Source organism: Dermacentor silvarum, chromosome 10 (genome assembly GCF_013339745.2).
Source record: "Dermacentor silvarum isolate Dsil-2018 chromosome 10, BIME_Dsil_1.4, whole genome shotgun sequence".
NCBI classification, from domain to species: domain Eukaryota; kingdom Metazoa; phylum Arthropoda; class Arachnida; order Ixodida; family Ixodidae; genus Dermacentor; species Dermacentor silvarum.
This window is the reverse complement of record NC_051163.1, coordinates 154,271,293-154,298,405: the sequence shown is the minus strand read 5'-3', so window position 1 is coordinate 154,298,405 and position 27,113 is coordinate 154,271,293. Positions and strand designations below refer to the sequence as shown.

At 47.0% G+C, this 27,113-nt stretch overlaps 1 protein-coding gene across 1 annotated transcript in view; it reads left to right on the top strand.

Annotated features, from left to right (window-relative positions):
• The first annotated feature begins 11,576 nt into the window (after positions 1–11,576).
• Positions 11,577–27,113, top strand: part of LOC119431939 (ATP-binding cassette sub-family C member 3) — a 42,148-nt gene continuing 26,611 nt past the window's right edge. The window contains exons 1-7 of the mRNA XM_049658119.1: positions 11,577–11,699; positions 12,736–12,939; positions 13,845–13,991; positions 16,025–16,118; positions 19,750–19,943; positions 20,234–20,410; positions 26,114–26,281. Coding sequence (XP_049514076.1) covers positions 12,811–12,939; positions 13,845–13,991; positions 16,025–16,118; positions 19,750–19,943; positions 20,234–20,410; positions 26,114–26,281 — 909 coding nt within the window. The 5' untranslated portion in view covers positions 11,577–11,699; positions 12,736–12,810. The remainder of the gene's footprint in view (positions 11,700–12,735; positions 12,940–13,844; positions 13,992–16,024; positions 16,119–19,749; positions 19,944–20,233; positions 20,411–26,113; positions 26,282–27,113) is intronic.

Below are 27,113 nucleotides of genomic sequence, written 5' to 3'. Positions count from 1 at the left end.
ACCCTCTTCTTAGTTTAGAGATGAAGACTGGCGTGTGCTTTGGCCGCATCATCATGCAATGCCTGACTCGAGGGCGGAGTTCGCTATCTCAAAACCTGGTTGCAGTCAACGGTCGACCATGAGACCTTCCCACGCGTCGCTCTTTTGTGATCAAACTAAACGGCGATAAGGTCAACCATGTCCGAATCTGCCCAATTTTCGGGCTCGGTGAGGCCCCTAGAGGGTACGCTTTACTCCCATCTTTGCATTACGATCTAATGTTACTAATAGTTATCACGAAGCGTTGCGACTCAGTGACAACTGCTTTCTGATATTAAGTGCGATGTTGCGGATTTATTGGACGTTTCCAGGCACAAGAGAAGCGAAATATAAACGCGGTTTGGCAAGAGCAGCTGCATGTGCTAAGGCAGGCAAAATTGAAACGCCATCAAAGCTGCAGGCAACCGCTCGCTTCGCCTACGCGATGGAAAAACCGGCGTTCGTTGTCCCCGAATGTGCTGTACTGTTTACGCTAACCTCTTGATACAATATTGCCAAGTACGGGTAGCGTGCAGGGCGTGGCGACCAAAGCTCCATTAATAGAGTTGTCAGTTTGGCTCTAAAGGCGCCGAGCTTATTCGAGAAGAAGGCTATAAATACGCGCTTCAGTTAGTCAGGACCTTGGTGATCTAGCTGCGATGGTGTATATTTGACAGCGCTCTTGATAGCTTGTCCGACAAGTCCCTCTTCATGAGCGTTATTAATTTATAGATCTAAAATGAAATTACGTAAACTTCATGGTGGGTTATGGAGGGACGTTGTATTGAAAGGACACCGAAAATATTTCGACCACCTGAGATCAAAATTCGGCCGCCGCGGCCGCCAATTATACCCGTGACCGTGCGAAGCATTCAAACACTCAGCAGCGCAACGCCATATAGCCACTGCGCCAACGCGGTGAGTCGTTCATAGATATTTGGGCGCTGAATCATACTTTCTGCTGGGAAACACAAATACTGTTCTTTCCGATCATCTCTCTCTCTTTCTCCCTTTAGATATCTTAAGGCCCTTGATTTACTTAAAATAATAAACCGTTAGTTCCGTATTCAGGCAGTCTTGTCGACTGAACCCGAGCCAGCTTTCGAAACAACTGCGTCGCTGCCATACGTTTCGCATTTAGCTCGGTACCGCGTGGTGTATGCTTAGATAGTAGTAGGTAATTTTATTACGTGTCGCCCCCAATGTGTCGCTTCTTTTGTTTTCTTTCTTTTTTTTTCTTTTTGCGGGGGTTTCGTTCTTTCCACCTCGTCCAGCATCACGGCATCGTCCTGTCCGACGCCAGCTACGCTCCTTCTCTGGTGGTGACGGAGGCAGTGTCGATGCTCTTCTTCCTGGGCACCTTCTGCATCATGGGCGTACGCTGCAAGGTCTACTACAACAAGTCCCGGGGCACGGTAAGAACATCGACGCGTCGATTCCTGCGTGAAAATAATAATAATAATAAAAAACGGGGTTCGCTGGTATCATACTTAAACACAGTAGCAACGCAAATCAAAGTGCTTTTAAAACAACTGCAGCCTCATGTCAGATATATATATTTAGTCTGTCGCAGCCATACATTTCACAAGCAATGCTGAGCCCTGTTAATGCAAAAGGCATACGGTACATGCGTTTGTGAATGCCATGTGTATTGATTAAAGACAAAAAAGAGTTTACTCGCCTCGCGGGGGTGATTCTGATTGGAGGTGAAGCTGCATGGAAGGATTCGGGGAATAAAGTTGAGTATTTGTGAAGTATACGAGTCCTCCGCTTAGTCATCCAAGCACAGCTGCAGCGTTCATCCCCGAAATCGTTAGATTAGTACACTGTTCATAAACATGGGAAGCGCAGGCGTTTCGATCGACTCGAAGCACGCCTTGCAGCTCATAATAGTGTCGCCTTGTCGGCAACAGATAGGATCAACTACAATAATTTAGAACGTTCTGATACATGCAGGCGACGTCTTGCGCCGAGTGATAACGCTTAACATTTGTTAGCCGGTGAAACGTGGTAGCCGGGAAAAAGGCAAACAAAGTACACGCGTCAATATCTTGCGTGCGTCATCAACCTAACTACTAATACATTTCTGCAGTCCAAATTATTCACCAATTCCTCGCGGAAAAATGATAATTTGTGGAGTACCAAAGAAATCTGCAATCACGGGAGTTGACCACGTCGGGAAATCAATGGAGACAGCGAAACAGAAAAAGTCACAGTTTCGCCCAAAAGGCGAAGCATCCATTGCGATAGCAAATTTGTAGACAGCTATATTAAATAAGGATAGTAGTTTTATCGGCCGTATAAAGTTCTAAATATTCGCTTACTAACGAAATAAACAAACACGGTGTCACGCGCGCACAGGTAAACATCAACACATCTCGCTCGATGACCGCGGGAGCTCGTTAAAACGCTGTAGTGATAAAGCGCGCCAGTGGCAACAAGCAAATTGACCTTCGGGCTGGCCATGGCTGGCTCTCGCGTCAACGCGAACTAAACGTCGAAAGCGCAGCTCATGCGAAGCTACCTGCTCTCGGAGAATGCACTTTGTCCCACCTCAGATCGCGTTGAAGATGAGGCCCCGCGGGCGCACACTTCGGCCACATCGCCGATCGCTTTCAAGATGGGCGCCCGCGCGGCAGCTCTCTGAGAAGCAGGCGCAAGAGCAGAACGCCTAGCCCCCCCCCCCCCCCCCCCCCCCCCCACCACCACCATCTCCGTCGCCTCCGCCCCGTGCCTCGCGCGCGAACGAAGACCGCGCGTGCTTCTGGTCGCCTTCCTCTCTCGCGTGCGCGAGATAAGGCTGCGGTTGCCGACTCACCCTCGCACGCTGGCACTGGCACACACGGCGCGCGGCGACGATTTTATCGCCATTGGGCTTTATGCGGAACCTCACGGCGACGACGACGGTGACAGCAAAAATGCGCTTGGAGTGTCCACCATAATCGCAATAAAAAGGTTACTATGTAACTTACTGACAAAGTTGCGCCACAGCACGAGATAGAGTTCGCCTAACTCACTTTGCGAAGACTCGTTAAGTGCCCGGATAATGTAACGATTCTAATACAATTCTTTTCTCTTTGGAGCTTCATCAGTGATTCCAGCTGCGCTCCGCCTACGCTATCAGCGGGATCGGTCGGTTTTGAGTGCTAGGTGATAAGAAAGGTATAAAATCAACCCAAAAGAATCCTTAAATTACGCCATCCCAGGTTTCGTTTCCATGCTGTTCTGTAACATAAAGCAGGCGAAAAGATGCACTACGTGTCAGACTGAGTCCAACGTATGAATCGGCAGGCTGTTCAATAGTGCAGTGAGCGATAAGCGTCATAAGCGTTTAATAAAATGTTGAGTAAATCATGTTTTTTTTTTCTTTTCCCGGTGCGTTCGTTCCTTTCAGCTGCAGAAATCGATGAACGAGGACACAAGGTCACCACTGGGGGTCTTCGTATGCTCGGTGCTGTTCAGGTAGTGTACTACAGATGTTGGTACTTATTGTTTAAGAGGACGCGAAACAATGTGGAACAAAAACAGCAGAGAGGAGAACGTCACTCCCGAGTCGCAGCTAAGTGTTAATAAATACGCAGTTGCGACACCTGAGTGAGGGCAAGAAAGATCCTCACTCGGAACTAAGTTTAAAAAAAAGACCAACTTAGTTCGTGTGGCGAGTGACGCTCTTTGCTGTCCTGTTTTTACTCCGTGTTGTTTCGCGTCCTATTACACCACAACAAGCATGAGCCAAGTACATCAGCTGCAAGTAGTGAGCAGTTGTATACGTGCACTATACTCGGATATCACTGTTCATGGAAGACACTATAGCCTTGTATGGGGTGCGGAGGCGACATCAGTACAGGATGCAGAGACAGGAAGTAGATAGAAACAGTAATTCGGTGCATTATGAGGAGTGAATTAAAAATGCAAGCCACACAACGGCCAGTGTGATCGCCTGTCCACGAACTTTCTCTTTAACGCGGGAACTGCACAATATGTATTTCCCATACGAGTATTTTCGCCACAGCATCGCCTGGGAACCACGCAGCGAGATGTCCACGCCTTATTCGTAAGGGTGTGCGAATATACGAAACTGTCGAATAACGAATCGAATAGCCAATATTCGTAAATGCGAATATTTTTCGAATACATTTCGAATATTTCAGAACCTCATTCCCAAATAAACATATAGAATTGGAGCAAAAGTACGGTAAATTTTTAGCCCCACGGGCATAGATAGACATAAAACACGAGAACTTGCGCAGTGGAGCAGGCTACGTCACTTAGGTAGCTATACTTTACAGGCTGTATAGAGCGATCATTCGCACTCACTGAATAGCATTGTGCATGCGAAGAAACTATAGTACTTTGCTTCAGTTGCTCCATTTGTACATTTAACGAACAACGCTTCATAACGTTCTATCCAATGCCAGAAACTTGCCAACTTTAACAATACTGGGATGTGAGCACCGTTTCATATAATTGTCATAACGGCAATTCATTATTCGAAAATTATTCGAAAAGTATTCGACGCGATTCGATTCGCGTTTGGCACTATTCGTATTCGGTTCGGTCTCACAAATAACTGTTGCGCACACTTCTACTTACTAGTGAATGGAATGTCTTCTCCGTATTCACTGATTCAAGCGGATGCCCGATGGCATGCATTTCAACCGTTGCAACAGCGCAATCACCACGCAGCGTGCGACAAACGCTGTGACGCCCGACGACGTAACGCGGAAAATACACCGAAGATGCGCTCCTTGTAGGCGGCTTTTTACCCTGTCCATTGTCTGGCATGTGCTTTACGGAGCCCATATTCCTCTATGGTAAATTGGAACCTAGCTCCATTCACGTGCTTCTCGGTGCAGGCTGCGCCTCCGCTAACTCTACATGTGCTGAATAACTTTTCGCACTGTGGGTGCGATCCTTTGTAAGCTATACACGTTTTGCTGTTTCCTTTAGTTATCAAATGTCTACAACCAGATGTTCACCGCGGTGGGACATGCCGGGGTGAACATCTGATGTTCCGAAGACATCATGCAAAGAATAAAGTCATAGAGACATACAGAAAACACAAGAAGACAAGCCGATCACATGCCTTGGCAAGACGTACTAAAATCGCTGCCAATATGTTAGCCGCGCCAGAACACTTAACGTTGCACCAAGCGTGTCAGCAAAATAAAAAGAAACCCTCTGATATTGACCCAATAATCGATGCGAAACAAAACAGAAAAATACAGGAAAACGTATTGAAATCTACAAGAAACCGTTACTGACGTGCTCTCGGCTCGCAATAGTCTTACATACCGGTGTTTTTCACGTATGATTGGTTTCGTAAATAGCACTGTTAACGTACCTCGTTTCAAAATATCATAAGCACAATGAAAATCACTATCACTGCGAACACGTCAGTGTAATCACGGGATGTGTATCGGTTTTCTGTGGGAAGCAGACATGGGTGCACATGCTTCAAGTGCACATGGCGCTAAGAAACAACCAATAATCCAACACAGTTTCACCCACCCAAAGGGACACTAATGAGCAACACTAAATCTAGTTAGACTGACCAGGTATGCTGTCAGAACGTCATTTTCGTTAATTTGGCTAAAATAGCTTGAGTATTAGAATAAAATATGAAGGCGAGAGGTCTATCTAACTCCCGCACTGGTACATCATTGTGACGTCACGAATTTCAAAGTATTTTTTTCCTATTTTGGCCGCGTTGGGTCAGTAAAAATTCCCTAAATATGCCACGCGCAATCTTCGTTTCCTGTAGAAACCAATGTAGTCCATTTTTACCGGTAAGCAATTGATGTGTGGCTCTAGCAGACGCCCTCGAAATTCATGACGTCATGACTATCGAGCTAGTGCGGGAACTTCGAGGCAGATTTGCCGCATGTCTCTCTTTTTTTTTTTTCTGCTTACGAAGTCTCAACTTCTCGCGATTTCGGTATTGTAGAAGGGTAATGTACTGATACAAGGGAAACCATTTTCTCGTTTTTGTCCTTTAAAGAGAGAGAGAGAGAGAAAGAGAGAAGCGAAAAGGGAAATTAAGGTAGGGAAGTTAACCAAGGGCGTGCCCGGTTGGCTACCCTACGCTTGGGGAGATGGGAAGGGGGTAAAAATAGATAAGAAGGAGAGATAAGAAAAAGAATAAAGAGTCAGTCATTCAAGATTTCGAATAATTGCAAGGCATCTATATTTAATTAAAAGAAATTGTGTTTTTATCGTGTTCATTGTCTTTCTCCAGGCACCTGAAGAACGTCGCCCTGCTGGGAAAGGCCGTCTACCGGGACCTGCCGATCTCGAGTCCACGCATGAAGTGTGCTCCCCTCGCCCGAGACGTCTGCGCGCGTTTGTCACGCGTACAAATGTGAGCTCGTCCGCCGACTTTTCGTCAATTATTCCTCCTAGTTGTTCGCTTACGAGTAGTAAATGCGGGGAACTGTGGCGTAGCAGCCGTTGCGGCTTTAGTGCGCCAAAGAGTAGGTGACGTCACTGAGCTTGAATGTGGCATAATGCGTACGTCCTTGTAATTATAAGAAATCGAAGTTTCGCTTGAAAGGCGAAGCATTGATTGTGATAGCAAATTAGTGGACAGCTATATAAAGTAAGGGTAGTAGTTTTATCGGCCGTATAAACTTGCAAACGTAAGCATACTAACTAAATTAACAAGCACGGTGACACGCGCGCACAAGCAAACATGAACGCATCTCACTCGATGACCGCGGAAACTCGCTGTCAAAACGCTGGAGTCTTTTGCCGCCAGTGGGATCGAGGCTTTCGGTTTCTTTAATTTAGAAGAGCTCCTGTGTATACCGACGTTGTCCAAATTAACAAGACATGAATACGCTGTCTGCAGCAAGTTTGACCATGCAGCAAGTTTCCTTATTAATGAAGCGCAAATGTATCGCAATACTTTAGCGCCCGCAAAAATTGTACGTAATTCTAGTCTTACATGTTAATGAGCGTCATAACGATGTAAGACTGTAATACGCAAGGAACTCTTATCTTTGCACTGTCAACTAACTTGGTCTCGCGCTGCCGCTTTATTTTTGCCGGTTATCGCAGAACCCACAGGCTCACGAGGTGGCGGCTCTTCTACGCCGTCATGCGAACCGTTTGGGACGACCTGTTCTGGACCATGCTGACCACGATCACATACTACGTCAACGTGCTGGGAAAGGTGCCGCTTCTGGAGTAAGACACGCCGCGTTAGATAATCTGTCTGTAGGTTGGTCGGTCGGTCGGTCGGCCGGTCGCCTGCCCGCCCACTTTCCGCCCGTCCGTGCGTTTATCCGCCCTTACCTTTCTGTCATCCGCCACGGTGGCTGAGTGACTATGGTCAAAGTCCTTTATTACTATTAGCACTAAATTACTCTGTTAAGTAGTAAAGGACTCTGCTATAGCCTTCTTCTGCGTAGCACGAGGTCGCGAGTTCGATCCCCGGCAGCAGCGGCGGCCTTCCGATGAGGCCGGACTCCTACAACGCTCGTGGGCCAAACTTTCGGTGCAAGTCAAAGAACTCCAGTGAGACCATTTCCGGGGCGTCCCACAATTCCGTCTCAAAGCCCGAATTAAATGTCATCAATGAATTGATCGTAGTTTTCTTATCAGTTCGCGCGGCGCGATGGAGGCCTGAGCAGAAACAATGGACGTGCCACCGGTGACGTAAAGGCTGTCACGCATCTTGTCGCGGCGCGAGGTGGCGTTTGGGCCAGGAATCCACCAAGCCCATTGAAGAGTACGTCCGGTAGTAGGAATGAAGGAAAAATGGTTTCATTTATATTATTTACACTGCCCCTGGTACGGAACCCCACTCCATCAGGAGCATATTAAACGTCTGAGTTCACACCAGGACACGTCAGAAACACCACCACTGCACCACAGGTCTCCGCTTTAATACCGTCGTCTTCCCCAGTAAACTGGACTGAGGAATCTGATGACGGTAGCTCGGCCAATCACAATCGTTGAATCGGTCCCAACATCCCTCCCATGTTGACGCGCCGTTCCGCCGGGCCCGCTTCCAATGTCGCATCCCCGCCCCCGCATTCTTGAATATGTGTGGCGACCTGGGAAACTGAGTTAGAAGTTGTTCCCACGGTGGTGGTTGACGATGGCCCCTTTCATCAATTAGCGGGCTCTGCGTGACGGCCCTCTTGTCAGGACCAGGATTTGAGTGATCTTCATGGAATTACCGTATCCACGGATGGCGGTGGTCGTGGCTGACTCGACGCGAGCTCCTTTGTTAACGCGTCACAGTCTATGACATGCCCGGTCGCTGTCGGTGAGCACGCTAATGAATGGACTGACTCGTGCCAAACGTCCAAATAACGCATTTTTCCAGGTTGAGACGTAACAATCTTTAGCAGGAAGGGAAGTTGGGGAGATTCAACTTCAGAGCGTTTTGTTGCCTAAGTACAATGCCCAACTCTCGACCACTCTTTAAGATACAATGAAGACACATATGAGAGCGAAAGGCATTAGATACGAAGAAGCACAAAAGAAAAAAAAATGAGCGCAGCTTGCACTAGTGGTGCAAGGCAGAAGCAAACAGCCGAGCTTGTGATCGACCTAGCTTATTCTGACGACGCTGGATACTCAAACGCAGACTCTCGCATTATCGTTCTCAAAACTCGGGATCTTCGACTCGACGACGCCTCTTCTCGGCTGCAGCTTCGGCACGGTTTGGTCCGGATCGGCTCGCCGCCGACGCGCAGATTTTAGCTTGGCCGCACGACGCGCTTCAAGACGCGGCCTGGCTACAATGGCCTGGATGCAGTGGCTAGAATTTTAGCCACTGTAGCCTGGCGAAGCGTTGACATGTCTAGGCGAAGCGAGGTACATGTGGTTGCTAGGCGACGCGAAATGATGTCATGGCTAGACGGAGCAGCTGCGCGGTCGTAGCAGCTCGGCGCGGTGGTGTGGAGCGGTACCAAGTGGTTGCTAGGCAACGCGCGGTGACGCCATCGCCAGACGCACTTTCTGGTCTATGCTATACAGGCCAACATCCAGCTTGAACAGCTCCGTTGTTGAAAAGAAATGCGAGGACCGAGTGGTTTTTAAATTTTGGTTTGCCTGAGTAGACACAATTGAGTACAAGACCATGCGGACAGGCTTTCACAGGGCATTTATTCAGCACAAATATAGCTCACTCAAAGGCCCACAAACGGTGACACAATTTGATTAACACGTGCTTAATGGAAAGTTGGCCGAAGACCTAACTCAAAAAGGCTTCTGCGTTAAAAATTTAAGCACTGATTCCTAGCTGGCTGACGCACCCTCTGGAGACGCTGACCCCTCGTCACTGCTCACCCACTTCGCAGTGTTCTGGCAAAACAGCATATAGCCTCACCACTACGATGCGGTGCGCTATGGCCCCATATACGGGTGCACACCTCCTTTACCGCTATACCTCTTATTTATCCAATAATCCTCTACTGCAAACCCAGGCGTCTGGTGGAGGGCGGTGAAGAGGTGACGGTGACCACGTGGCTCTTCGTATCAGCCTGCATCGCAGACACGCTGCTGGCCTGCTACCAGATGCACACCTGCTTCCGCCTCGGCAACCGCGTCCGCTGTCTCCTCTTGGGTGCCATCTTCAGGAAGGTGAATGTTTGATCATCGCACTTCCAATCACGAGCTGACCTCGTAGAAGCAAACTTTCTCAAGACATGCGTTGAAGGCGTACGCGGGGCTGTCCAATAGGTGGGGAGGTGAATTACTTTTCACTCTCGGTGTTCTCATCCTTATGTTGACTTCATACGGAGCAAACTGGAAATTTTCCAAGGCTCTAAAATGACGTCATTCAGGAATATTTCCTCAGAAATGAGGAAATATGAAACTTGCGCTCAGTATTAGGCGCCTTTAAACGTCGTCGATGCACGTGACGCTGTTTGCATTGTCTATATTTACTCCAGTCATCTGTTGGTTACACGCAAGATAAATTTTCACCGCGTTTAGAGAGGGAGGGCACATCCACATTCTTCTCTCCGCTGCGTTTCATACCAGGCATTGACGCTATAACAGGTTTCAAAGCAGCTGTGTTCTTGCACAATAGCTAAGAGTAAATTATTGCAGTTTTATTCGATAACGACGAACGGCATTCAGTCTTTGTCAGACCATATGCGATGGCCTTTCCTGCTTCTGTCTCCCGTTTATTATGTCGCAATGAAGTGATTGAGAGCTCAATGAAAAGACGAGGCATATATAGGCTATATTTCCAAAACGACATATTTAGGCACCTATCAAGCAGTCACACAAGCTCTCGCATGCCGTCCTCATTGTTGTATACCCTCTCCAAAGACTATTCCAACCCTTGTACTGAGTCAGTCCACCATTTCTAATTGGTCTTATGCAGAGTAAATGTACGCCATAGCGAAGTGCGAGAACCGTTCAAAACAGAATATGAGAGAAGCAGTTTCTTCCGTAAAAGGGACTTATCTGAATTTCATTCCTCTCATGGCCACTAGAGGGATAGACGAGAGAAAGAAAGAAGAAAAGAAAGAAAGAAGGGAAAGGAACAATAAAGAAAGAAACGCGAAAGAACCATGGGGCTGCAGATCATGGAGATTAAGCGTGAGTTCCGCGTGGATATAAGTGACCACTTTGCTGTGTTTGCCACACGCTGAAGAGTTGGCGGATTCGTAGCGAGATAGTCTAATGAACTTGATAAGGTAAGTTGGAAGCAGATTTGTGAAAGCATATACTGACGTAAGGATGAAATACGAGGCGTGAAGCATTTAGTCCATTCCACTGGAATATCAATGCGCGTTTCACTTTTGTGCGAAGCGGAGACAACCATCGATCCATGGCGCCTGCTGAATTCAGGCTTGCGATCACTGTATTCCGGACGTCCACTACTTGTTAGGTGCTTCGAGCGGACAGTGTCTGTAAAAGGCTTAACAAGAAATTAAGAAGGGTGTAAGATTGGGATTGCTGGTAAAACGTGCTTTAAAGTCAGGTTAACAGCGCAAGGCCACCAGAGGGGACAGAAAGAACAGAGCGCCGAGGCGTTCTGTCTTCTTCTGTCCCCTCTGGAGGTCTTGCACTGTTAACTTGACTTAACAAGAAAATTGCAAATAGCATCAAGCAGTGACAACAGCATGACCAGGAACTGCCAGTTTTGCTCTGGCAATTTCTCAGGAGCCGCTGATTATTACTGTCACCGTGCTATCATGCTCAGACATGGTGAATGGTACGGCTCTCGCCCCATGCCCAGAAGCTGGTGAAACGTGACAGATTCGTTCGTACTTCGTCATAGTCGAACAAGACAGCGTGGCGACAGCGCGGTGAAAGCAGCATGACCAGTAACTGCCAGTTTTGCTTTGGCAATATCTCGGCAGCCACTGATATTACTGTCTTGTATTCGACTATGAAGAAGTACGAACGAATTTGTCACGTGTCGCCAGATTCTGCACGTGGAACCTTGCAGATGGTACGGCTCTCGCCCCGCGCCCTTGCTCGCAACTCTTCCGGCTACGTGCTCGCCCTGCTGGGCGGCGACTGCCTGCAGGTCTGCATCGCCTGCACCCAGTTCCCGCTTCCCATGACCGGCACCGTGTTCCTGCCCATCATCATCTACCTCCTCGGGCTGCGAGTGGGAGCAGTGGCGGCACTCTTCACGGCTCTGTGGCCCGTAGTGGCCCTGATGCTCATCTGGCCATCGACCTGTCCTCCAGGACCAACTCTGGGTGAGCGGACGCACGTATAGACGCGCAAGTTCCTGGGCCCCGCATCGATGTACACGCGATGCTTCAAACATACGTCACGAGATTATGCTACTGGGCTTTTTGTGACGTTCGTCGGTTCGAAGAATGCGTCGCAGAATGCCGCTGGACAATAGGCGAAGATGCGTTGCCGTCTGCGGGATTCGTTCAGCGTGAAGCTATTGCGTACAGCCTGCTGGTATACCATAGTTATTCTTGCAATTGTGCGTGTTTACCTTCAGACCACATCATTACCCCAAATAACCCGAAGTCGTGTTATTTCACGGCACGTTTATAACAAGGGATAAACCACTGGGGGTAATCTATAACCGAAACTTACGCTAAGGTCCAACTGTCCTTGGTGCGGTGGCATACGTACCCTAATTCACGTAACTTGGGAGTGCGCTAAGCACCCTCATCGACCAAATACCAGTGACACAATGGAGCAGTGGGCGGCACAGCTCGCCCGCTCTGACCTGGCAAGACAAAAGTCTTTAATTAGCGAGGTCAGGCAGACGGCAGCGGCCAGTGGGGTCCTGGACTGAGAGGCTCCGACCACCGCTCCTTAATATCTTTTCTATTACAATAAATTTTCTATTAAAGTTTCTATTGCGCTAAGGTTCCACGATCCCATAGCCGCACTGCGGTATTGAGACATCATCGTGCACATACACCGTGTCATCTAGTCCGCATTAATTGATAATTGCCCTTTAAACTTTAACGTGCGTAAGAGACCCGTGTGGGCACCGAAATGTAATTATTTTGTTAGTACAGTTTGTGGCACCTCCCCCACCAGGAGGGCTTCTGTCGAACACTACATTAGCATGACTGGGACGCTGCGCAACCAAAAAGCAGTTGGCTGCAGTCTGCCTATCTAGCCGCGCACATTGAAAAGCGAACTGTGCTGCACCAATGGTCACCGGCAGGCGGCGCAAGCGCGCTCCGGAGCGCACAGCTGTAGCGCTCCAATGCGACGGTGCTAGCGACTCCAGTCTATCTGTCTGTGTACGTGCGCGTGCAGGACAACGTGCTGAGCCTCCGTGACGAGCGGCTCAAGCAGACCTCCGACCTGCTGAGCTCGGTGCGGCTGGTGAAGATGTACGCGTGGGAGGAGGCCTTCTCGTCGGCTATCAGCCGACTGCGGGCCAAGGAAGAAGCGGCCAGCCACAAGGTCAACGTGCTCGACGGACTCATAGACTCCATCTACACCTCCTCGGCATCACTGGTGCGTCCGTCCGTTATAGGGCTTTCCGTAAATTGTTCCTCGTTCGGCGCGCACAGTCCGGCTGGCTAGCAATACTAAATCGTCAATACGTTTTAATGCGAAAGCATTATATACCCATTACACGAAAATCCAGCGTCGTCGGCGGCGGCGTGACCGAGCGATCGTACCAAAAATGGCCGATGTTGCTAAGAGCAAAAACACGTCAAAGATGCTCGGATTGACGTCAGATTTCTCAGGGATGTTCCTGTAAAGAAAATAAATTAATGGCATTTTCTTTAATGCTCAAAATTCGAAATTCGAATTGCGCTGGAAAAACCAATCGCTTTTTCTATCTTTAATGCAGCGTACTTGAGACGCGGCAGAATGTCGAAAAGACTCGAGTGGTCGTCGTCGAAAGTGCTTTCGCGGTGTCGAAATGTACGACTCTCCCTCAATGTTCAAATTCGAGGGGACTTCACTATGCCGCTACGTTCAACGATACGATACTGACGACAGCTTGTCGTGTATTTAAAGATACGTCCTAACGACGGATGCCCCTACATTCCTTTGGAAATCTACGCCGAGCCAATTTCTGTAGCGATGTGTGCCTTCGGACGTGAGCTAAGTGCTTGGAAAAAAAATTGTTGCAGTATGTCTCCTTTTCCACTGATAGCCACTGAGCGTTCTTTTTGTCATAGAGCTATATCCTCCAATATATGCTAGCGTTGTCAGAACATTGCTCGTTATTACTTTGAACGTAAATGTTCAATTATAATTTAGGCTGGGGGCGAATATTGATGCAGACCCGGGACACCGAGCTCGTAGAAAGAGCTTCTCGTGCTCGCTAAACGATTGCGGCGTTCCTCGGTAAGTCGTTGTTTAGGCAATGTCGTATCTCTCTCTCTCTCTCTCTCCCTCTCTACAAGATGACGATCCTGCTGTTCTCCTCCGTGGCCTTCCTTGGCGACGCGCCCGCTCTCACACCGGCGGTGTCCTTCTGCTGCCTGTATCTGATCTCGACCACCGACCTTGTCACCAATTCAACGTCGCAGCTGCTTCGAAGCCGAAGCGTCGTGAGTCTCTTTCACCCTTAATTGGAAATGCGATACGAGACTTAGTTGCATAATGATTGTAGCAGGACTCTGGTGCGAGTTAGTTGGTTCGTGACCTTGAAGCAAGCTTTGACCATGCGCGAAGAAAACGAGACGAAAGACGAGGACCACGAAGGAATTGTAGCCACAGTGCTCATCTATGTTTCTTCTTGTTCCTCGTCTTTTTTGTCTCGTTTTCTTCGCGCATGGTCAAAGGTTGCTTCAGGAATGATTGCACATTGAACAACTATTCTGTCCCGCTTCACTCCGAGGTTGTCGATGTCATTTGCCGTGGGTGACAGGCAATGCTCCTCTCCACGTCCCCCTTATCCTCAGCCTGGCCGTCGGCTTGTAATAATTGCTGGCTTTATAAATTGTCACGAGAATCTATAAACTCGATATCTGCAAACAAAAAGTGCTGGACATCATCGGGCTCCCGTATCAGAGCCCATTGTCTTTTTTTTTACCCGTTAAACTTAGCAGGCTATTTCAGTTGGTATCGTAGCCAAGGCACGAAATGTTGGCATGACTTTCCAGAAAGTTTGGAGATTTGCGTCATCAAACTCGTCGTAAAGATGCACTGTTGTTCCCCTTGCTTCTTTAGGAAAACGGCTCTCTTAAGCATTGAAGAACAAAAGTAACTGGAACGCCCACGTATTTCGTCCCACACTTTGGGAAATAATTTATCGAAACTGCTGTCATCCTGGAGATTCCTTTCAAGGGGATACGTGTTTCAAACTCACCGGCTACAATTCGTAAACTACAATATATGCCGTAAAGCAATTAATTAAAACATTAATTTTTGAATTTTCGTTACTTAGTAAGAATATGTGTTTCGCTTTCTCGTGCTTACTAGCACGAGAAATGCTTCTCGGAATGACCCAGCTCAAAAACTATAATTATGCTAGCTACCACAGGCAATTTTTAAAAATAATCATCCCCCGGTATATGGCCAATATTAAGTTGGATGCCACTCTACTGATGTTCTCTGTTTTTTGTCTAACTAAATATCTGTATAGAGCACATGAACTTCAACATTTCTGTAGACTGGAGCCAGCCATGTACAGTCGCCCACAAACGTGGCGGCACACGTCTTTCTCGACAAATTAGAATTTGTGCTCTGTCAAGGCACGTCACTTCGAATTTAGTGGATCACTGTGTATAGGTCGCAAGATCTGCAAGAGTCTAAAACTTTGAATTCGAGTCTAGGGCCCGAATATTTCGTTCGTAAGCGTTATTCGCCATCGGCTGGACGCCTTCGCTAATCATATGTCCATCATCACGATTGAATTAAACTTTCTCTTAAGAACAATTCTAACGTGAAACTTTTTTGTGCATGAATAACGGCCCAGGGGGCCCAGGCTTGGCGGGGGAATTCAGTTTTTTGTTAATCAGGTGTCCCTCAGACTTTTTCGGCGGATAGCACACGGTGCCCATTAGCTACTATTGTATCGTCCTGCTGACATCACATCCTATCACTTTACCTCCCCCTGTCATCTCTCCCCAGCGTAGGGTAGCAAACCGGATCTTCCCCTCTGGTTAAACCTCCCTGGCTTTCCCCTTTCTTCTGTCTCTCTCTCCTACTGATATATGTTATCTCGTTGTCGTACCTCGAAATTTTCTTATCGTCATTTGCAGAAACGTTCTTTTTTATAAACAAAACCAGAAGCTTCCCAGGGCATCCGTTTGTAAAAAAATGTGAAATGGGCCGCGATTTTGCAGCGGTGCCTTCTGCTCGATTCTATGGAAACTCTTATCATTCACCGTTGACTGCCGACTGATCCTGTTGATAACGCGAGGGAGGAACGTCGCTCTGACGGCATTGAGGAAGCGCAAAAAGGAATAGCATCGCAAAAGTCATCGCCACAAGATCGCAGCCATGGGCTATCAACACGATCACCCTTCCACCGTTATCTTTCATTCTCCCTGCACTAAGTAGCGGGATGGAGCGATGAACCTGAAGCCGAGAGTCTCCGGCTTTCATAAACTTCTCCAATCTCGTTGTGCTGATGCAGGTAGGCTTGGCGATGCAAAGGTACTGCGCATTCTTCAGCGAAGAGGAGCAGAGAGACAGGCCACCCTGTTTCCTCGAGACGAAAGCCGCCAAAGGTGAGTAAATACGCCACTCTTTTTTTTTTAATTCGAACGCATTATATGGCTCATGAGGCGGAAAATCCGGCGTTGGCGTGACCACACGATGGTCCAAAAAGGCTACGAACCATCGACCTTTGGTAGGAGTCGTACCCAGGACATTTGGTTTTAATTAAGGCGAAGTTACTCAAGGTACAGTTAATTAAGGTTGATTTAATTAAGGCGGCACTCGAACCCACAACCTTTGGTGGGGGTCGCACCTTCGACCTTTGATGGGAGTCGAACTCCCGACCTTGCGTTGTGCGCACCTTGTGACGAAACCCTTGGTCACGTGACGTCACGACGCTTCTGATGACGTGGCTGCTCGAGTGACGTGACTCCGCCAGTGGCGCCAATGGACGTCGCTGCGCTTCTGCTGACGCTGCCGCAATGCTTTCACATTCATCAATGTGGGGATAACTAAGTGCCCCTTGAATTTTTTTTTCAACTCAAGCAAGATTATTGTGGATGTTTAGCACTATTCAGTATTGATAGCAGTCTTTTATATTATTTTGGTATCATATTGGTAACTGAAACACCCGCCGTGGTGGCGTAATGGACTTGGCGTTGCGCTGCTAAGGACGAGGTCGCTGGATCGAATCCCGGCCGCGGCTGCCGCATTTCGATGGGAGCGAAATGCAAAAACGTCCGTGCACCGTGCGTTAGGCGCACGTTAAAGAACCCCACGTGGTCAAAATTGACACTCAGTCCCCCACTACTGCGTGCCTCATAATCACATCGTGGTTTTGGCACGTAAAACTCCAGAATTTCATTAATTTAATTGTAATAGAAATGCGAGTCAGCAAATGTGTGATCTAGTCAAAGAGAAAGTAGTAATAATTTACCAGATGTCCACTGAACTACTTACGTGATGTTCGCTTAAATAATTTATTGATTAGTTTAAGGAACATGCTGAAAATTGCTAAATGGAAGCGAGTAATTGCTTGAAATATGTCATTTAGTACGTATCAAAATACTCGCACCACTTGCGAAACAACCATCCGCAAATGGTCTGCAAATCCCCAAATGCTGCAAATAAGAAGTCATAGTATAGCCACAAAATTAATTAGCTCAAAACTTTTTTTTCAATTTTACGCGAAGCTTTCTTACTTAGGAACTAAGTTACATCTAAACTAACGCATTTCTCCGTAAATTTACCGGACGAATATTTCTGTGATAATGGCTGGACTCCTCGTGAGTAAGCGTCTAGCTGTGTGTGGGCGGCTTCGATATCGCAGTTACCGCGAAATTGTGTTAGCTAATTAGTCATTAGGACGCGTTCGCTGATGTCTGCTGCAGCTAAAATCGTCTTGCAAAAAAATAAAGAAAGAAAAAAGAAAGAAAGGCTGTCCGTGCTACAGCGTAACAAACGCGGAACAATCCAATAATCAATCAATCAATCAATCATGTGCCCAGGAACAACCCTAATCTCTGAGTGCTGGCGCACGCATACATTAAAAACAAAAACAAGAACACTGCAGGGGAAAATCATTAAAAAAATCAATGAATAAAAAGAGCAATTATGAAAATATAGAGTACCTACAACACAGCGCAAAGTAAATACAAAATAAAAAGGAGGAGAACTTTAACAATGCGTGAAAGTATAGCACAACAAGGCAAAGCTCGGAAAAGAACAGCGAGTTGTGAAAGATATCAAGAGCACGAAAGTAAGCGTTATAAAGACTGTATTCTGTGGACGGTTCAGTGTTGGCGATGAAAGGCAGGAACGGGGAAAGATCTGTGTTCTCTGGTGATGTTGCGCGGAATACGAAACATGATACAGCCGAGGAGTTCGGAACAGAGCAGGATATCGTGAAGGAGTTTGAAGAGAAACATAAGGTCAGCGCGATTACGCGAGTAGCGAAGTAAGGGCAGTGATAGCAATCCAACAGTGCTAGTACAAGGTCCAATGTCCAGGTTTGCAAAGCGGCGATGATATATGCTTAGAAACTTTACCTGGACCCGATCTATAATGTCACTGTTGGATCTGTAAGAGCCATTCCAGACGACCGACGAATATACGAGTTTAGGAAGACAGATCGTTGTGTACAACTTGCGGAACGGTGTAGGAGACTTGAATTCCTTCGATAGTCTGCAGACAGAGCCAAGAGAGCGCATACCCGCATTGCAACGCATTTAATGTGAGCAGAAAATTGTAAGGTTGCATCAAAAAGTACACCGAGATCATTGATCTTGCAGACCTTACACAACGGTGCAGAATCTACAGAATAAGAAAAAGAAATACTTGGTGTTGACCGTGTGAAAGTCATGACTTTGGTCTTAACAGCATTCAAGGTAAGGTTATTATCCTTGCACCATTCAGATAAGGAAAACAGATAATAATAATAATAATAATAATAATAATAATAATAATAATAATAATAATAATAATAATAATAATAATAATAATAATAATAATAATAATAATAACGACAGCCAAGGAAAGATCGTCTGAACTGATGACCTGTCGTAAGGGAATCGGAACAATTCCGATAAAACAGCTGGAAAACCTTTTCTCTTGCAATTTTAGGTTTGAGAGAAGAAACTTTCTTGAAAGGTATCTTCCCGTTATCCTTCAGACGTAACATCTCACAGGAAACCGTCAATCACCGGCGCATCTCTGTTAGCGTTAGAAGTCTCAAACATGCGACCCACGTGGCTCTCCTGTTCCCGTTTTCACGGTGGTAACATCTACAGGGGTGTGCCATTTCTCACACTATTGTTGCAAATGTTGGAATGAAAATTTACAGCGCGCTTCTCTTCCCTTTTTTTTTTGTCGTAGAAATGGCGCAATGACCGAAGTGGCACGCAACTTATATATGACCACCTAAACGTTGAATATAAATGTTTAATAAAATGTTCCATAAAATGTTAGAACGATGGCTTCTGGTAAGGATCACCGTGTTCCTAATATGTACATTCTCGCCACAGAGAAGTATTTCTTTCTCTCGTTCTTTATGTACTTCTTAAAATTGATTTTTGGGTACAAGTCTTGCTTAGGTTACTGTTCGTCCTTACAGTCTATTTAAAATCAGGGGTCTCACGCCTAAATCAATTATAGGACCACACACGCAGTGCATAGTGCCGTGTGTTCCACGGTTTCGCGTGTACGATGAACGATTGCCGAAGCGTTTATGCAGTCAGCAAGAGAGCGATAGATTTATTTAGAGAAAGGCAGGGTTAACAAGAAGTAAACACCACGAGTGTTCCGCGGGCCAGTGGCGTAGATACATTATTTTTTGTATTTGTATTTAATTTTTTTTGGGGGGGGGGGGCGGAGGCCGCATACTAGCACATAAATTTCGGGGAAGGGGGGGGCGTGTCCGGTGTGCCGTCCCCTGGCTACTTCACTGCCGTGGACCGAATGTTTAAATACGGGTCCTGTGTATGGGGTAACCACCATTTTAAGAGGCCATGGCCGGTATAAAGTGAGGATTCCTTTCACTCGATTCCTTTCCCATCATCCATCGTTCACTACTGCCCAATCACAATCATGACGCGAGCGGAAGGATGCTCGGACCGATAAAGAAGCACGGAAAGAATAGCATTGAAATGAAATCGTTACATCATTTCGATCTATGGCGCAGTCACTGCACTTTTGTATTTTTAGGCGAGGTGTTCATCGAGAAGTGCGACTTCAGCTGGGACCCGGACAAGCAGAGCTTCGGCCTCCGCGGCATCTCGGTGGAGATCGAGCCGGGCTCCCTGGTGGGCGTGGTCGGATTCGTAGGTTCCGGCAAGTCCTCGCTGCTCGCCGCCATCTTGGGAGACATGATGCGCACCCGAGGATGGCTCGACGTCGGCGTGAGGGAAAATATACATATATTTGTTTTTGTTTCTGCCATGCAAAAAAAAAAAAAAAAGCCGAGGCTCGCCACAGCAACGGGCGCCTAGAGAACTGTGCTCTAAAATCCGGTTTGCTACCCTATACATGGGCACAAGATCGCCCAATAAGGCGGTAGATTCCTAACGCACAGTTTTATCACTGTTTGGTTCCTCGCCGCCACTACAACGTGACAATGTCAACTAGAGTTTAGACGGCTCCGAAACGCATCAGGTCTGTTGCGCTTAGGTCACTCTATACGCTGTTGCAGGGAAAGGTCGCGTACGCCTCGCAGACCCCGAGCATCTACAACATGAGCGTGCGGGACAACATCCTCTTCGGCCTGAGGCTGGAGCCCCTGCGATACCTGACCGTCCTCAAGGCGTGCGAGCTGCAGGCTGACCTCGCCTCCTTCCCAGCGGGTGACCTCACCGAGGTGGGAGAGAAGGTCAGTGTGGTGGACGTGGGCACTCCTCCGTATGTGGTTGCAATACCGCCACCACAAGGATTTTTAAATCGCAGAAATGTTATCCTGGCTAAATACACTTACAACGCAAGGCTAGAGAGGTAAAGCGGAAAGAATCAATTCGCATCCAAATGAATTTATTCGCAGAAAGAACACTTATGTAGGACTGTGCAGCGAAAACAATACAAATGAAAAGCGCAGGAGAACCGCTGTCATCTAATCACAGTACATGGAACTACTGTTACTTGTACGTCAGAGGGTTCCTGTACTTTTAATTTTGATGCTCTCCGTACTTTTCATTCTGGCATTGCCATTGCACAGTACTATACAACTGTTCCTGCTGCGAATAAACACAGCTTGAAGACAATGTTATCTCGTTTCTTGCCTCTGCCCATCTATAGCCTTGTGCTGTAACTATATTCAGGATCACCCGCCAACTAGGCCAACTGTTTAACTCACCAAGTTCTCGTTACACCTCTCTTTGTTTAAATTTATGAAAGTAAAATTCGCCCACTGTGTTCGGCTCCCCTTACATTGAGATGTTTCTACGCCTTGATGTTTCGCGATCTTCACTCACTGACTTGTGAGTCTGAAGATGCTGAGCTTCAACTCGATACGAGGCCTACAAAGTTGTTCTAGAATTCTTTCCGACTATGCGACTTGACTCTCGCCTGTAGCCCTCCTCCTCTGTCTGCGTATGGTGCAAGGTGCTCTAGATTTCCTTCTTTTCTTTCCCTTCTTTTTTCTTCCTCTTCTCCCAGACGATATACAAAACCCGCAAGTGCGCTTTTTCACACACTTCGTTTGACCCAACGCAAGATGGCGCACAACGGGTTAAATAAAGATTAAGGTGTCAACATGCATCCGGTGACATCATTTCTCCTTCGCTCCGTTCCTCTCACCGTCCGAACATGGCTAGAGTCAGCTAAGCCTGTGGGAAAGACTGCTTATGGAATTTTGCATATCGTCAATTAGCCCCATTTTTTATTTTTATTTTATGTGTCCATAGGGTTTATGAAGCAACAACAACAGCAATAACAACAATAATAACGAAGCTTTGTCTCTGCTTTTTTTTTTTTTTGATACGAGCAAGGCGCGCACCTTCGTAATCTTGTCACTTTTAAGCTTTTTTTACATTCTGAATGATAACACGTACAGCCTTCCGTAAATAGTATTCGCGGCGCTGCTGCAGCTCTGGGTACAGTTGCTTCATTATCTGTATCCACCAACTAGTCTGTTATCTCAGCTGCTGTAGATTTTTTAATTCATTTTATTCTGTGGCAGCTTTGTGTTTGATTCGGTGAGCGTGGCACTTCGTTTCCTCGCTCGGGTTTTCGCAGATAAAGTAAGCGCTCGTCTCTAAGACCTGTGCCCTTTTGCTTCTTTACACAGCCACAAGAAACGAACAGAAAAGGAAGCCACTGAAAGCATAGAGTAAATTACCTGTGGTTCTTAATAGAAATGTATAAATTACAAGGTAACGAGTGTAAGCGAAAGTGGTCGACAAAACAGCTTGCCGCCAGTGGTAGCCGAACCCACACATTCGGCATTACACGTGCTATGCTCTACCAGTGGTGAGGGTCTCGCACGGAGAGGGTCTCGACTGTGCCTTGATGCAGCATACGACAGTTTATTGGACAGTTTGCCTCCTCCTGAGTTCACATACTACGTGACAATTTGCTCATTCTCGGCCAGTCCACTAAAACGGGTAGGTGCAACTGCGACGCAGTGAGTGTGGAAAACTTAAACGTATTCATATATGTGTCTTACATACTTCTCTGTGCTTGCGCCTCTAAATAGCGTTCTCCCCTCGGCAAGCATCATGCATCGCCTTCCTACTCGTGGCCTTCGCATGCTTCGACGTCTCACACACTGCATCCACCTGATTTGGCGTTTGCATTTCGGCATATCTTGTGAATGGTCCGATCTACATGCTAGGCGTGCCGCAAGGCAAACCTCTCTGGTTTCATCGCGATAGCAAAAGTACGGGCACTCCAGGCGAAATTCCGGCGTCGCCGTGAGGTTCTGTATAATTTGCAAGTGCAATGAGATCGCGGCCGCGCGCCGTATGCTGTAGGTGCAAGGGGAAGTGTACGAGGGTGAACCGAGCAGGATGGTGGCTTGATCCGATGGCGTTTTCTCGCGCGCACAAGGGCAGGAGCGGGGATATGTGACCGTGATAGGAAGAGTGGGGCAGGGCAGGGTTCAGATTAGTACGCATCTCGTCTTCTACTCCAGCTGCGGCTGCGCATGGCGCGGTTGAGCACGGCCGCGCGCGCCATATCCTGGAGGTTATCTGCAGTGGGTTCGAAGACTAGGCGACCCGAGGTGGCTGAAGGCTTCGTGTGCACTGTGTTCTCGCGCGCCTAGTTCGCATTGAAGCAAGAAGCAGCAGGAAGGGGAATTCGCTCGCCGCTGCTGCCGCTCTCTATCACGCCAGCGTTCTGACAGCGAGCGTCCGCGGTCATCGAGCGAAATGTGTTGGAGTTTGCGCGTGCGCGTGTGACACCGTGCTTGTTCATCCAGTTAGCAAGCGGATGTTTGCAGCAGTTCATACAGCTGACAAAACTACTAGCCTTGTTTCTTATAGCTCTATAATAATTTGCTATCGCAATCAATGCTTCGCCATTCTGGAGAAACTGCGGACTTTTATTAAATATTTTTATATCTCTCTGCTTAGAAGTAAACATTGCATTAAATTAAGGTTTTCACCTGCGCGCCACAACGCTACAACGTTTCTTCCCAGCAGTACAACAAATCAGTCGTCGTGTCATCGCTATCTCTATCATAAAGTCGACGTCACCGCCGTCGTCACCTTGCTGTTGTCGCCACACACACACAACTGCTCGCCTTACACAAACATATTTGTCCATCTTGTAACGCTTTGCAGAAACCCACACGATGAATGATATATGTCTACATGCAAAATGCTTCGCGTAGCATCGATTGCCACTTTGTGTAGGATCTGCATATTTTTTTAATACCCTCAGAATAATTTCCAGCTCTGAAAAATTCAACACAGAAAGTAAATTTCATTAGATGCTTGTCAACACGTTCTAAATATTTGCCATGGGATATGGATGACACTTGTAATTTAAAAACAGACCAAATTTAAGAAATCGGTTGATATCAGCAGTGTGATCTCCTTTCAATAGATGTTATCTGGATCAATGCGCACAATTGAACACTACGGAGGCCGTTACGACTGTATCGTTGAACTTATCGCCCGCGATTTCCAAATGTAGTGTATTTTAAAGGTGCGAAGCCGCTCTCGGAGTCTGCCGACCACAATTTAAAGCCGTTTGAATGCGCCTGTAAAGCGTGCTCTGCCACAATGAGATCCTTATGGCTGTGAAGCCTTCGAGTTGCAACGACTTGGAATATTTTTAAAATTTATTTATTTTTATTTCTCGCTCCATTTTGTGGCAGTAGAAGTTAAACATGTAACCAGGAACGATGCACAACAAACAACTAATGATTATTGACAGCTATAGGCGTAGTAAGCTTAATAGGGAAGTGTAACTCGTTTTGAAAAAGGACAGCAATGCGAAAGTAGGTAAAGTAGGTAAACGGCGCCATGAAGTTGGCCTAAATATCAGTCATCGCTTGTAGAATTCGCAGATAAATTATGCGGAATCGCAGAGAATGGCAGCGTTATTCCCGACCAGTTGTTCTCGGAAAATGTCGTTTAGAGAATTAAAAAAAGACAGCGAACCTGTTATTCTGTCGGTATAGTAAAAAAAAAGAAATAAATGGAGGAGGGGCTTGCACGTAAAGCACAGCTAAAACTATTGTGACGTCGCACTTCGTGATGACTTGTTTGGGGGCTAGGCAATTAGTTTTTGGTCATGGTGAACATATTTCCAGACATTAAGATGTTCACTGCGACGCGGCATGAATTAAGTTTCTGATGTTACACTTCGCAATCTTACGATCGTCACTGATTACTCTACCCTTTTTTTTCCACTACTTTCTCGATAGGCATCTGCCATTTACTAACTAACGGTTCCGAAACACCCACCCAATGTGGCTGCTGGGATATCTGCTGCCTTGCAGTCAAAACGAACATCAAAGTATTAACTGTACTCACCTTTGACACTTCATGAATAAAATAGCGCGTAGCGCAGCGGTGTGTATGCCGCGAGGCTTGCACACTTAACCCGGGGCCTATGTTTAGCAGAAAAAAAAAATTCAGAGCCCTTCCACTACTGTGAAGATGGAAGCCAGCGAAGCTGTGACTATGGTGGGTCTGCTGTAGTAAATATTTCTTTAGTGAATTTATATATTATTGTTATTGATTATATTGAGCATCTTCGGCATGTTCGTCAAAAAGCAAGGACACCGGCGTCTGTTTTCGCCCGGCGCGATGGCCAAGTAGAGCGTTTGCTGCGCCAAATTCGCCCCATCGTGATAGACTAGCGTATGGGCTACAGCGAGCTACAGCGTTCTAGCCGCGGTACACTCCACGGCATCATCAGGATCCTGACGTGAGGATCTTGGAAGATGTGGTTGAACGAGCGTCCGTCCCATAGCGAGTCCAAAGGGCAACTGCTGATAACAGCGCTAGCGCGATCTCTACGTCACGAGACAAAGGGGCACAACGATTGGTGGGACGTGCCGCGGCCGAGTATCGCGACACTTCTGAAAGAGGCATCGGCAGTGGCGAGGTGTATAACAATGGACCATCCTTCATCCGTTTTGACACCTGTGCTAAGGCACAAGTGGCGGGAAACCGCCACGCACATGGAGCCAAACCACCACGCACACGGAGGCAAAACCCATACTGATGATGATAGTTTTTTTCTACTCACGGACACGATCCAGGGGAACCTAGCCCTTAACAGCTTCGCTGTAAAGCTGTAAAATCCTGTGCACAGGTACACGAGCTCACACGAGGATAGCTGTATACGGGCTTCTTGTGATGTCATTTTATGTGTGCGTTCAGATATCAGTGCTTTACGCTTGGTGTCCTTGGCCAGCGGGACCGCTTAAAGCGCAACAATGATGAAAGCGCAGATCACCACAGCCACAGTTTTTGTTTAAATTATAGCCGGAGAGCTCGGCACCACGTAAGTATGCACGATCATCAGTCACGAATACACACTATTCAAAACGCAGTGACACGAGTCGAAAGGTCACAGAGGCGGTCTTTAGCTGCGCCAGAACGCCTCTCGGTGAAGCGAAGCTGTGTAAATCACCGAGTGCATTGCAGTTTCTCCGCTTTCAGAAAAACGTAAATCCATATCGCAGAGCAGTCGGCTCATTAAAAAATGTAATATTCGGCATACATACACATATGTAATACTCGAATAAATACATACTCGGCATCAGATTGGACGCGTTAATCTGAAGGCTCGTGCATTGCTAAGGGACGAAGGAGAGAGAGAGAGAGAGAAAGGGCGTTCTTAATGAATAGTGGAAATGGTTTGCCTGGCGGCATGCCTATAGCATATGAAATATAGAAATGAACAAAAGGAACAAGTTAGGGACAACGCTGTGGGAGGAGTGCAGATCGGGACCAATGAACAAACCTACCACAGAGTCCACTGCACAAATTTCGTAATCAACTCAAGCACAGCTCTGCTTAATCTCATTGTAGTACGGCTTCAAGCGTATTAACTAGAGCTGCTGCCTCATCCTGCGCGCTCTGGGTTCAATGTTCCGGAATGCGGCGGCTGTTTTCAGGGTACAACTCTGAGCGGAGGCCAGCGACAGCGTGTCGCACTCGCCAGGGCTGTGTACAGCGACTCCGACGTGTACCTGTTCGACGATCCCCTGAGCGGGCTCGACGCTCAGGTGGCAGCCAGGGTGTTCAGGCAGGTCATGGGGGCGCAGGGATTGCTCCGCAGAAAGGTCAGTATTCGTAAACAATAAAAAAAAAACATGTACACCGACCAAGTTCTAGAAAGATAGCGACAGGGGGTCATTAGTCGGAATCGCTTCTATTATAAATTGGAACACTTCTAGTTCTTTATACCTTGATGTTTTTGACATTTCGCGTCTGTACAAGCTGGTTTACAATTACACGTTTCTGCTGCGCTTACATGTATTACCGTCGTGCGTAATTACTATGCATAGTTGACTTCTTAAAGATTTCGGTGAAGTAAGCCTTCCCTGATATTAAGTGTCAAAGAAAAACAAAAAGACTTCTCAAGAAATGACGTTGCAAATAAAATAAAGTTGAATGGAATTTTATCTTAGTCGGATAGGGCCATTATAGGCGTTGTGTCTTAAACTTAGATATTTCACACTTCACTCATATACATGGGTTTAGTTCTGTTGCACAAAAAGCGGCGGCCAGTTCCATTTTATTCACCCCTCCCTTAGCGTTTTCTCGCCAAACGCTGTTTTGTACTCAATATAAAAGCAGAAAGGGCGCGCTTTTTGCTTAGTAAACGAAGTTCCGCTCACGCAGGTGCTGCCAATACCGGCAATGCTAAATGCATGAGCAGGTATAAATAAGCCTCACTAATTTTCTCGGCCCATTGTCCAAATATCAACTTGTAATACTAACGAGGCAGTGGGTGCCCGCTACGACTGTCCATCATAGTCGAAATCTGTTGTGGTACTGTTGTAAACTTTCGTCCTAACATCGAAATTCTTCCTTATTACAAGAACCATTGATTGCCTGGTTTATTGGTTAACATCTCAGAGCAACACAGGACCCAAGAGAGACGCCCTACTG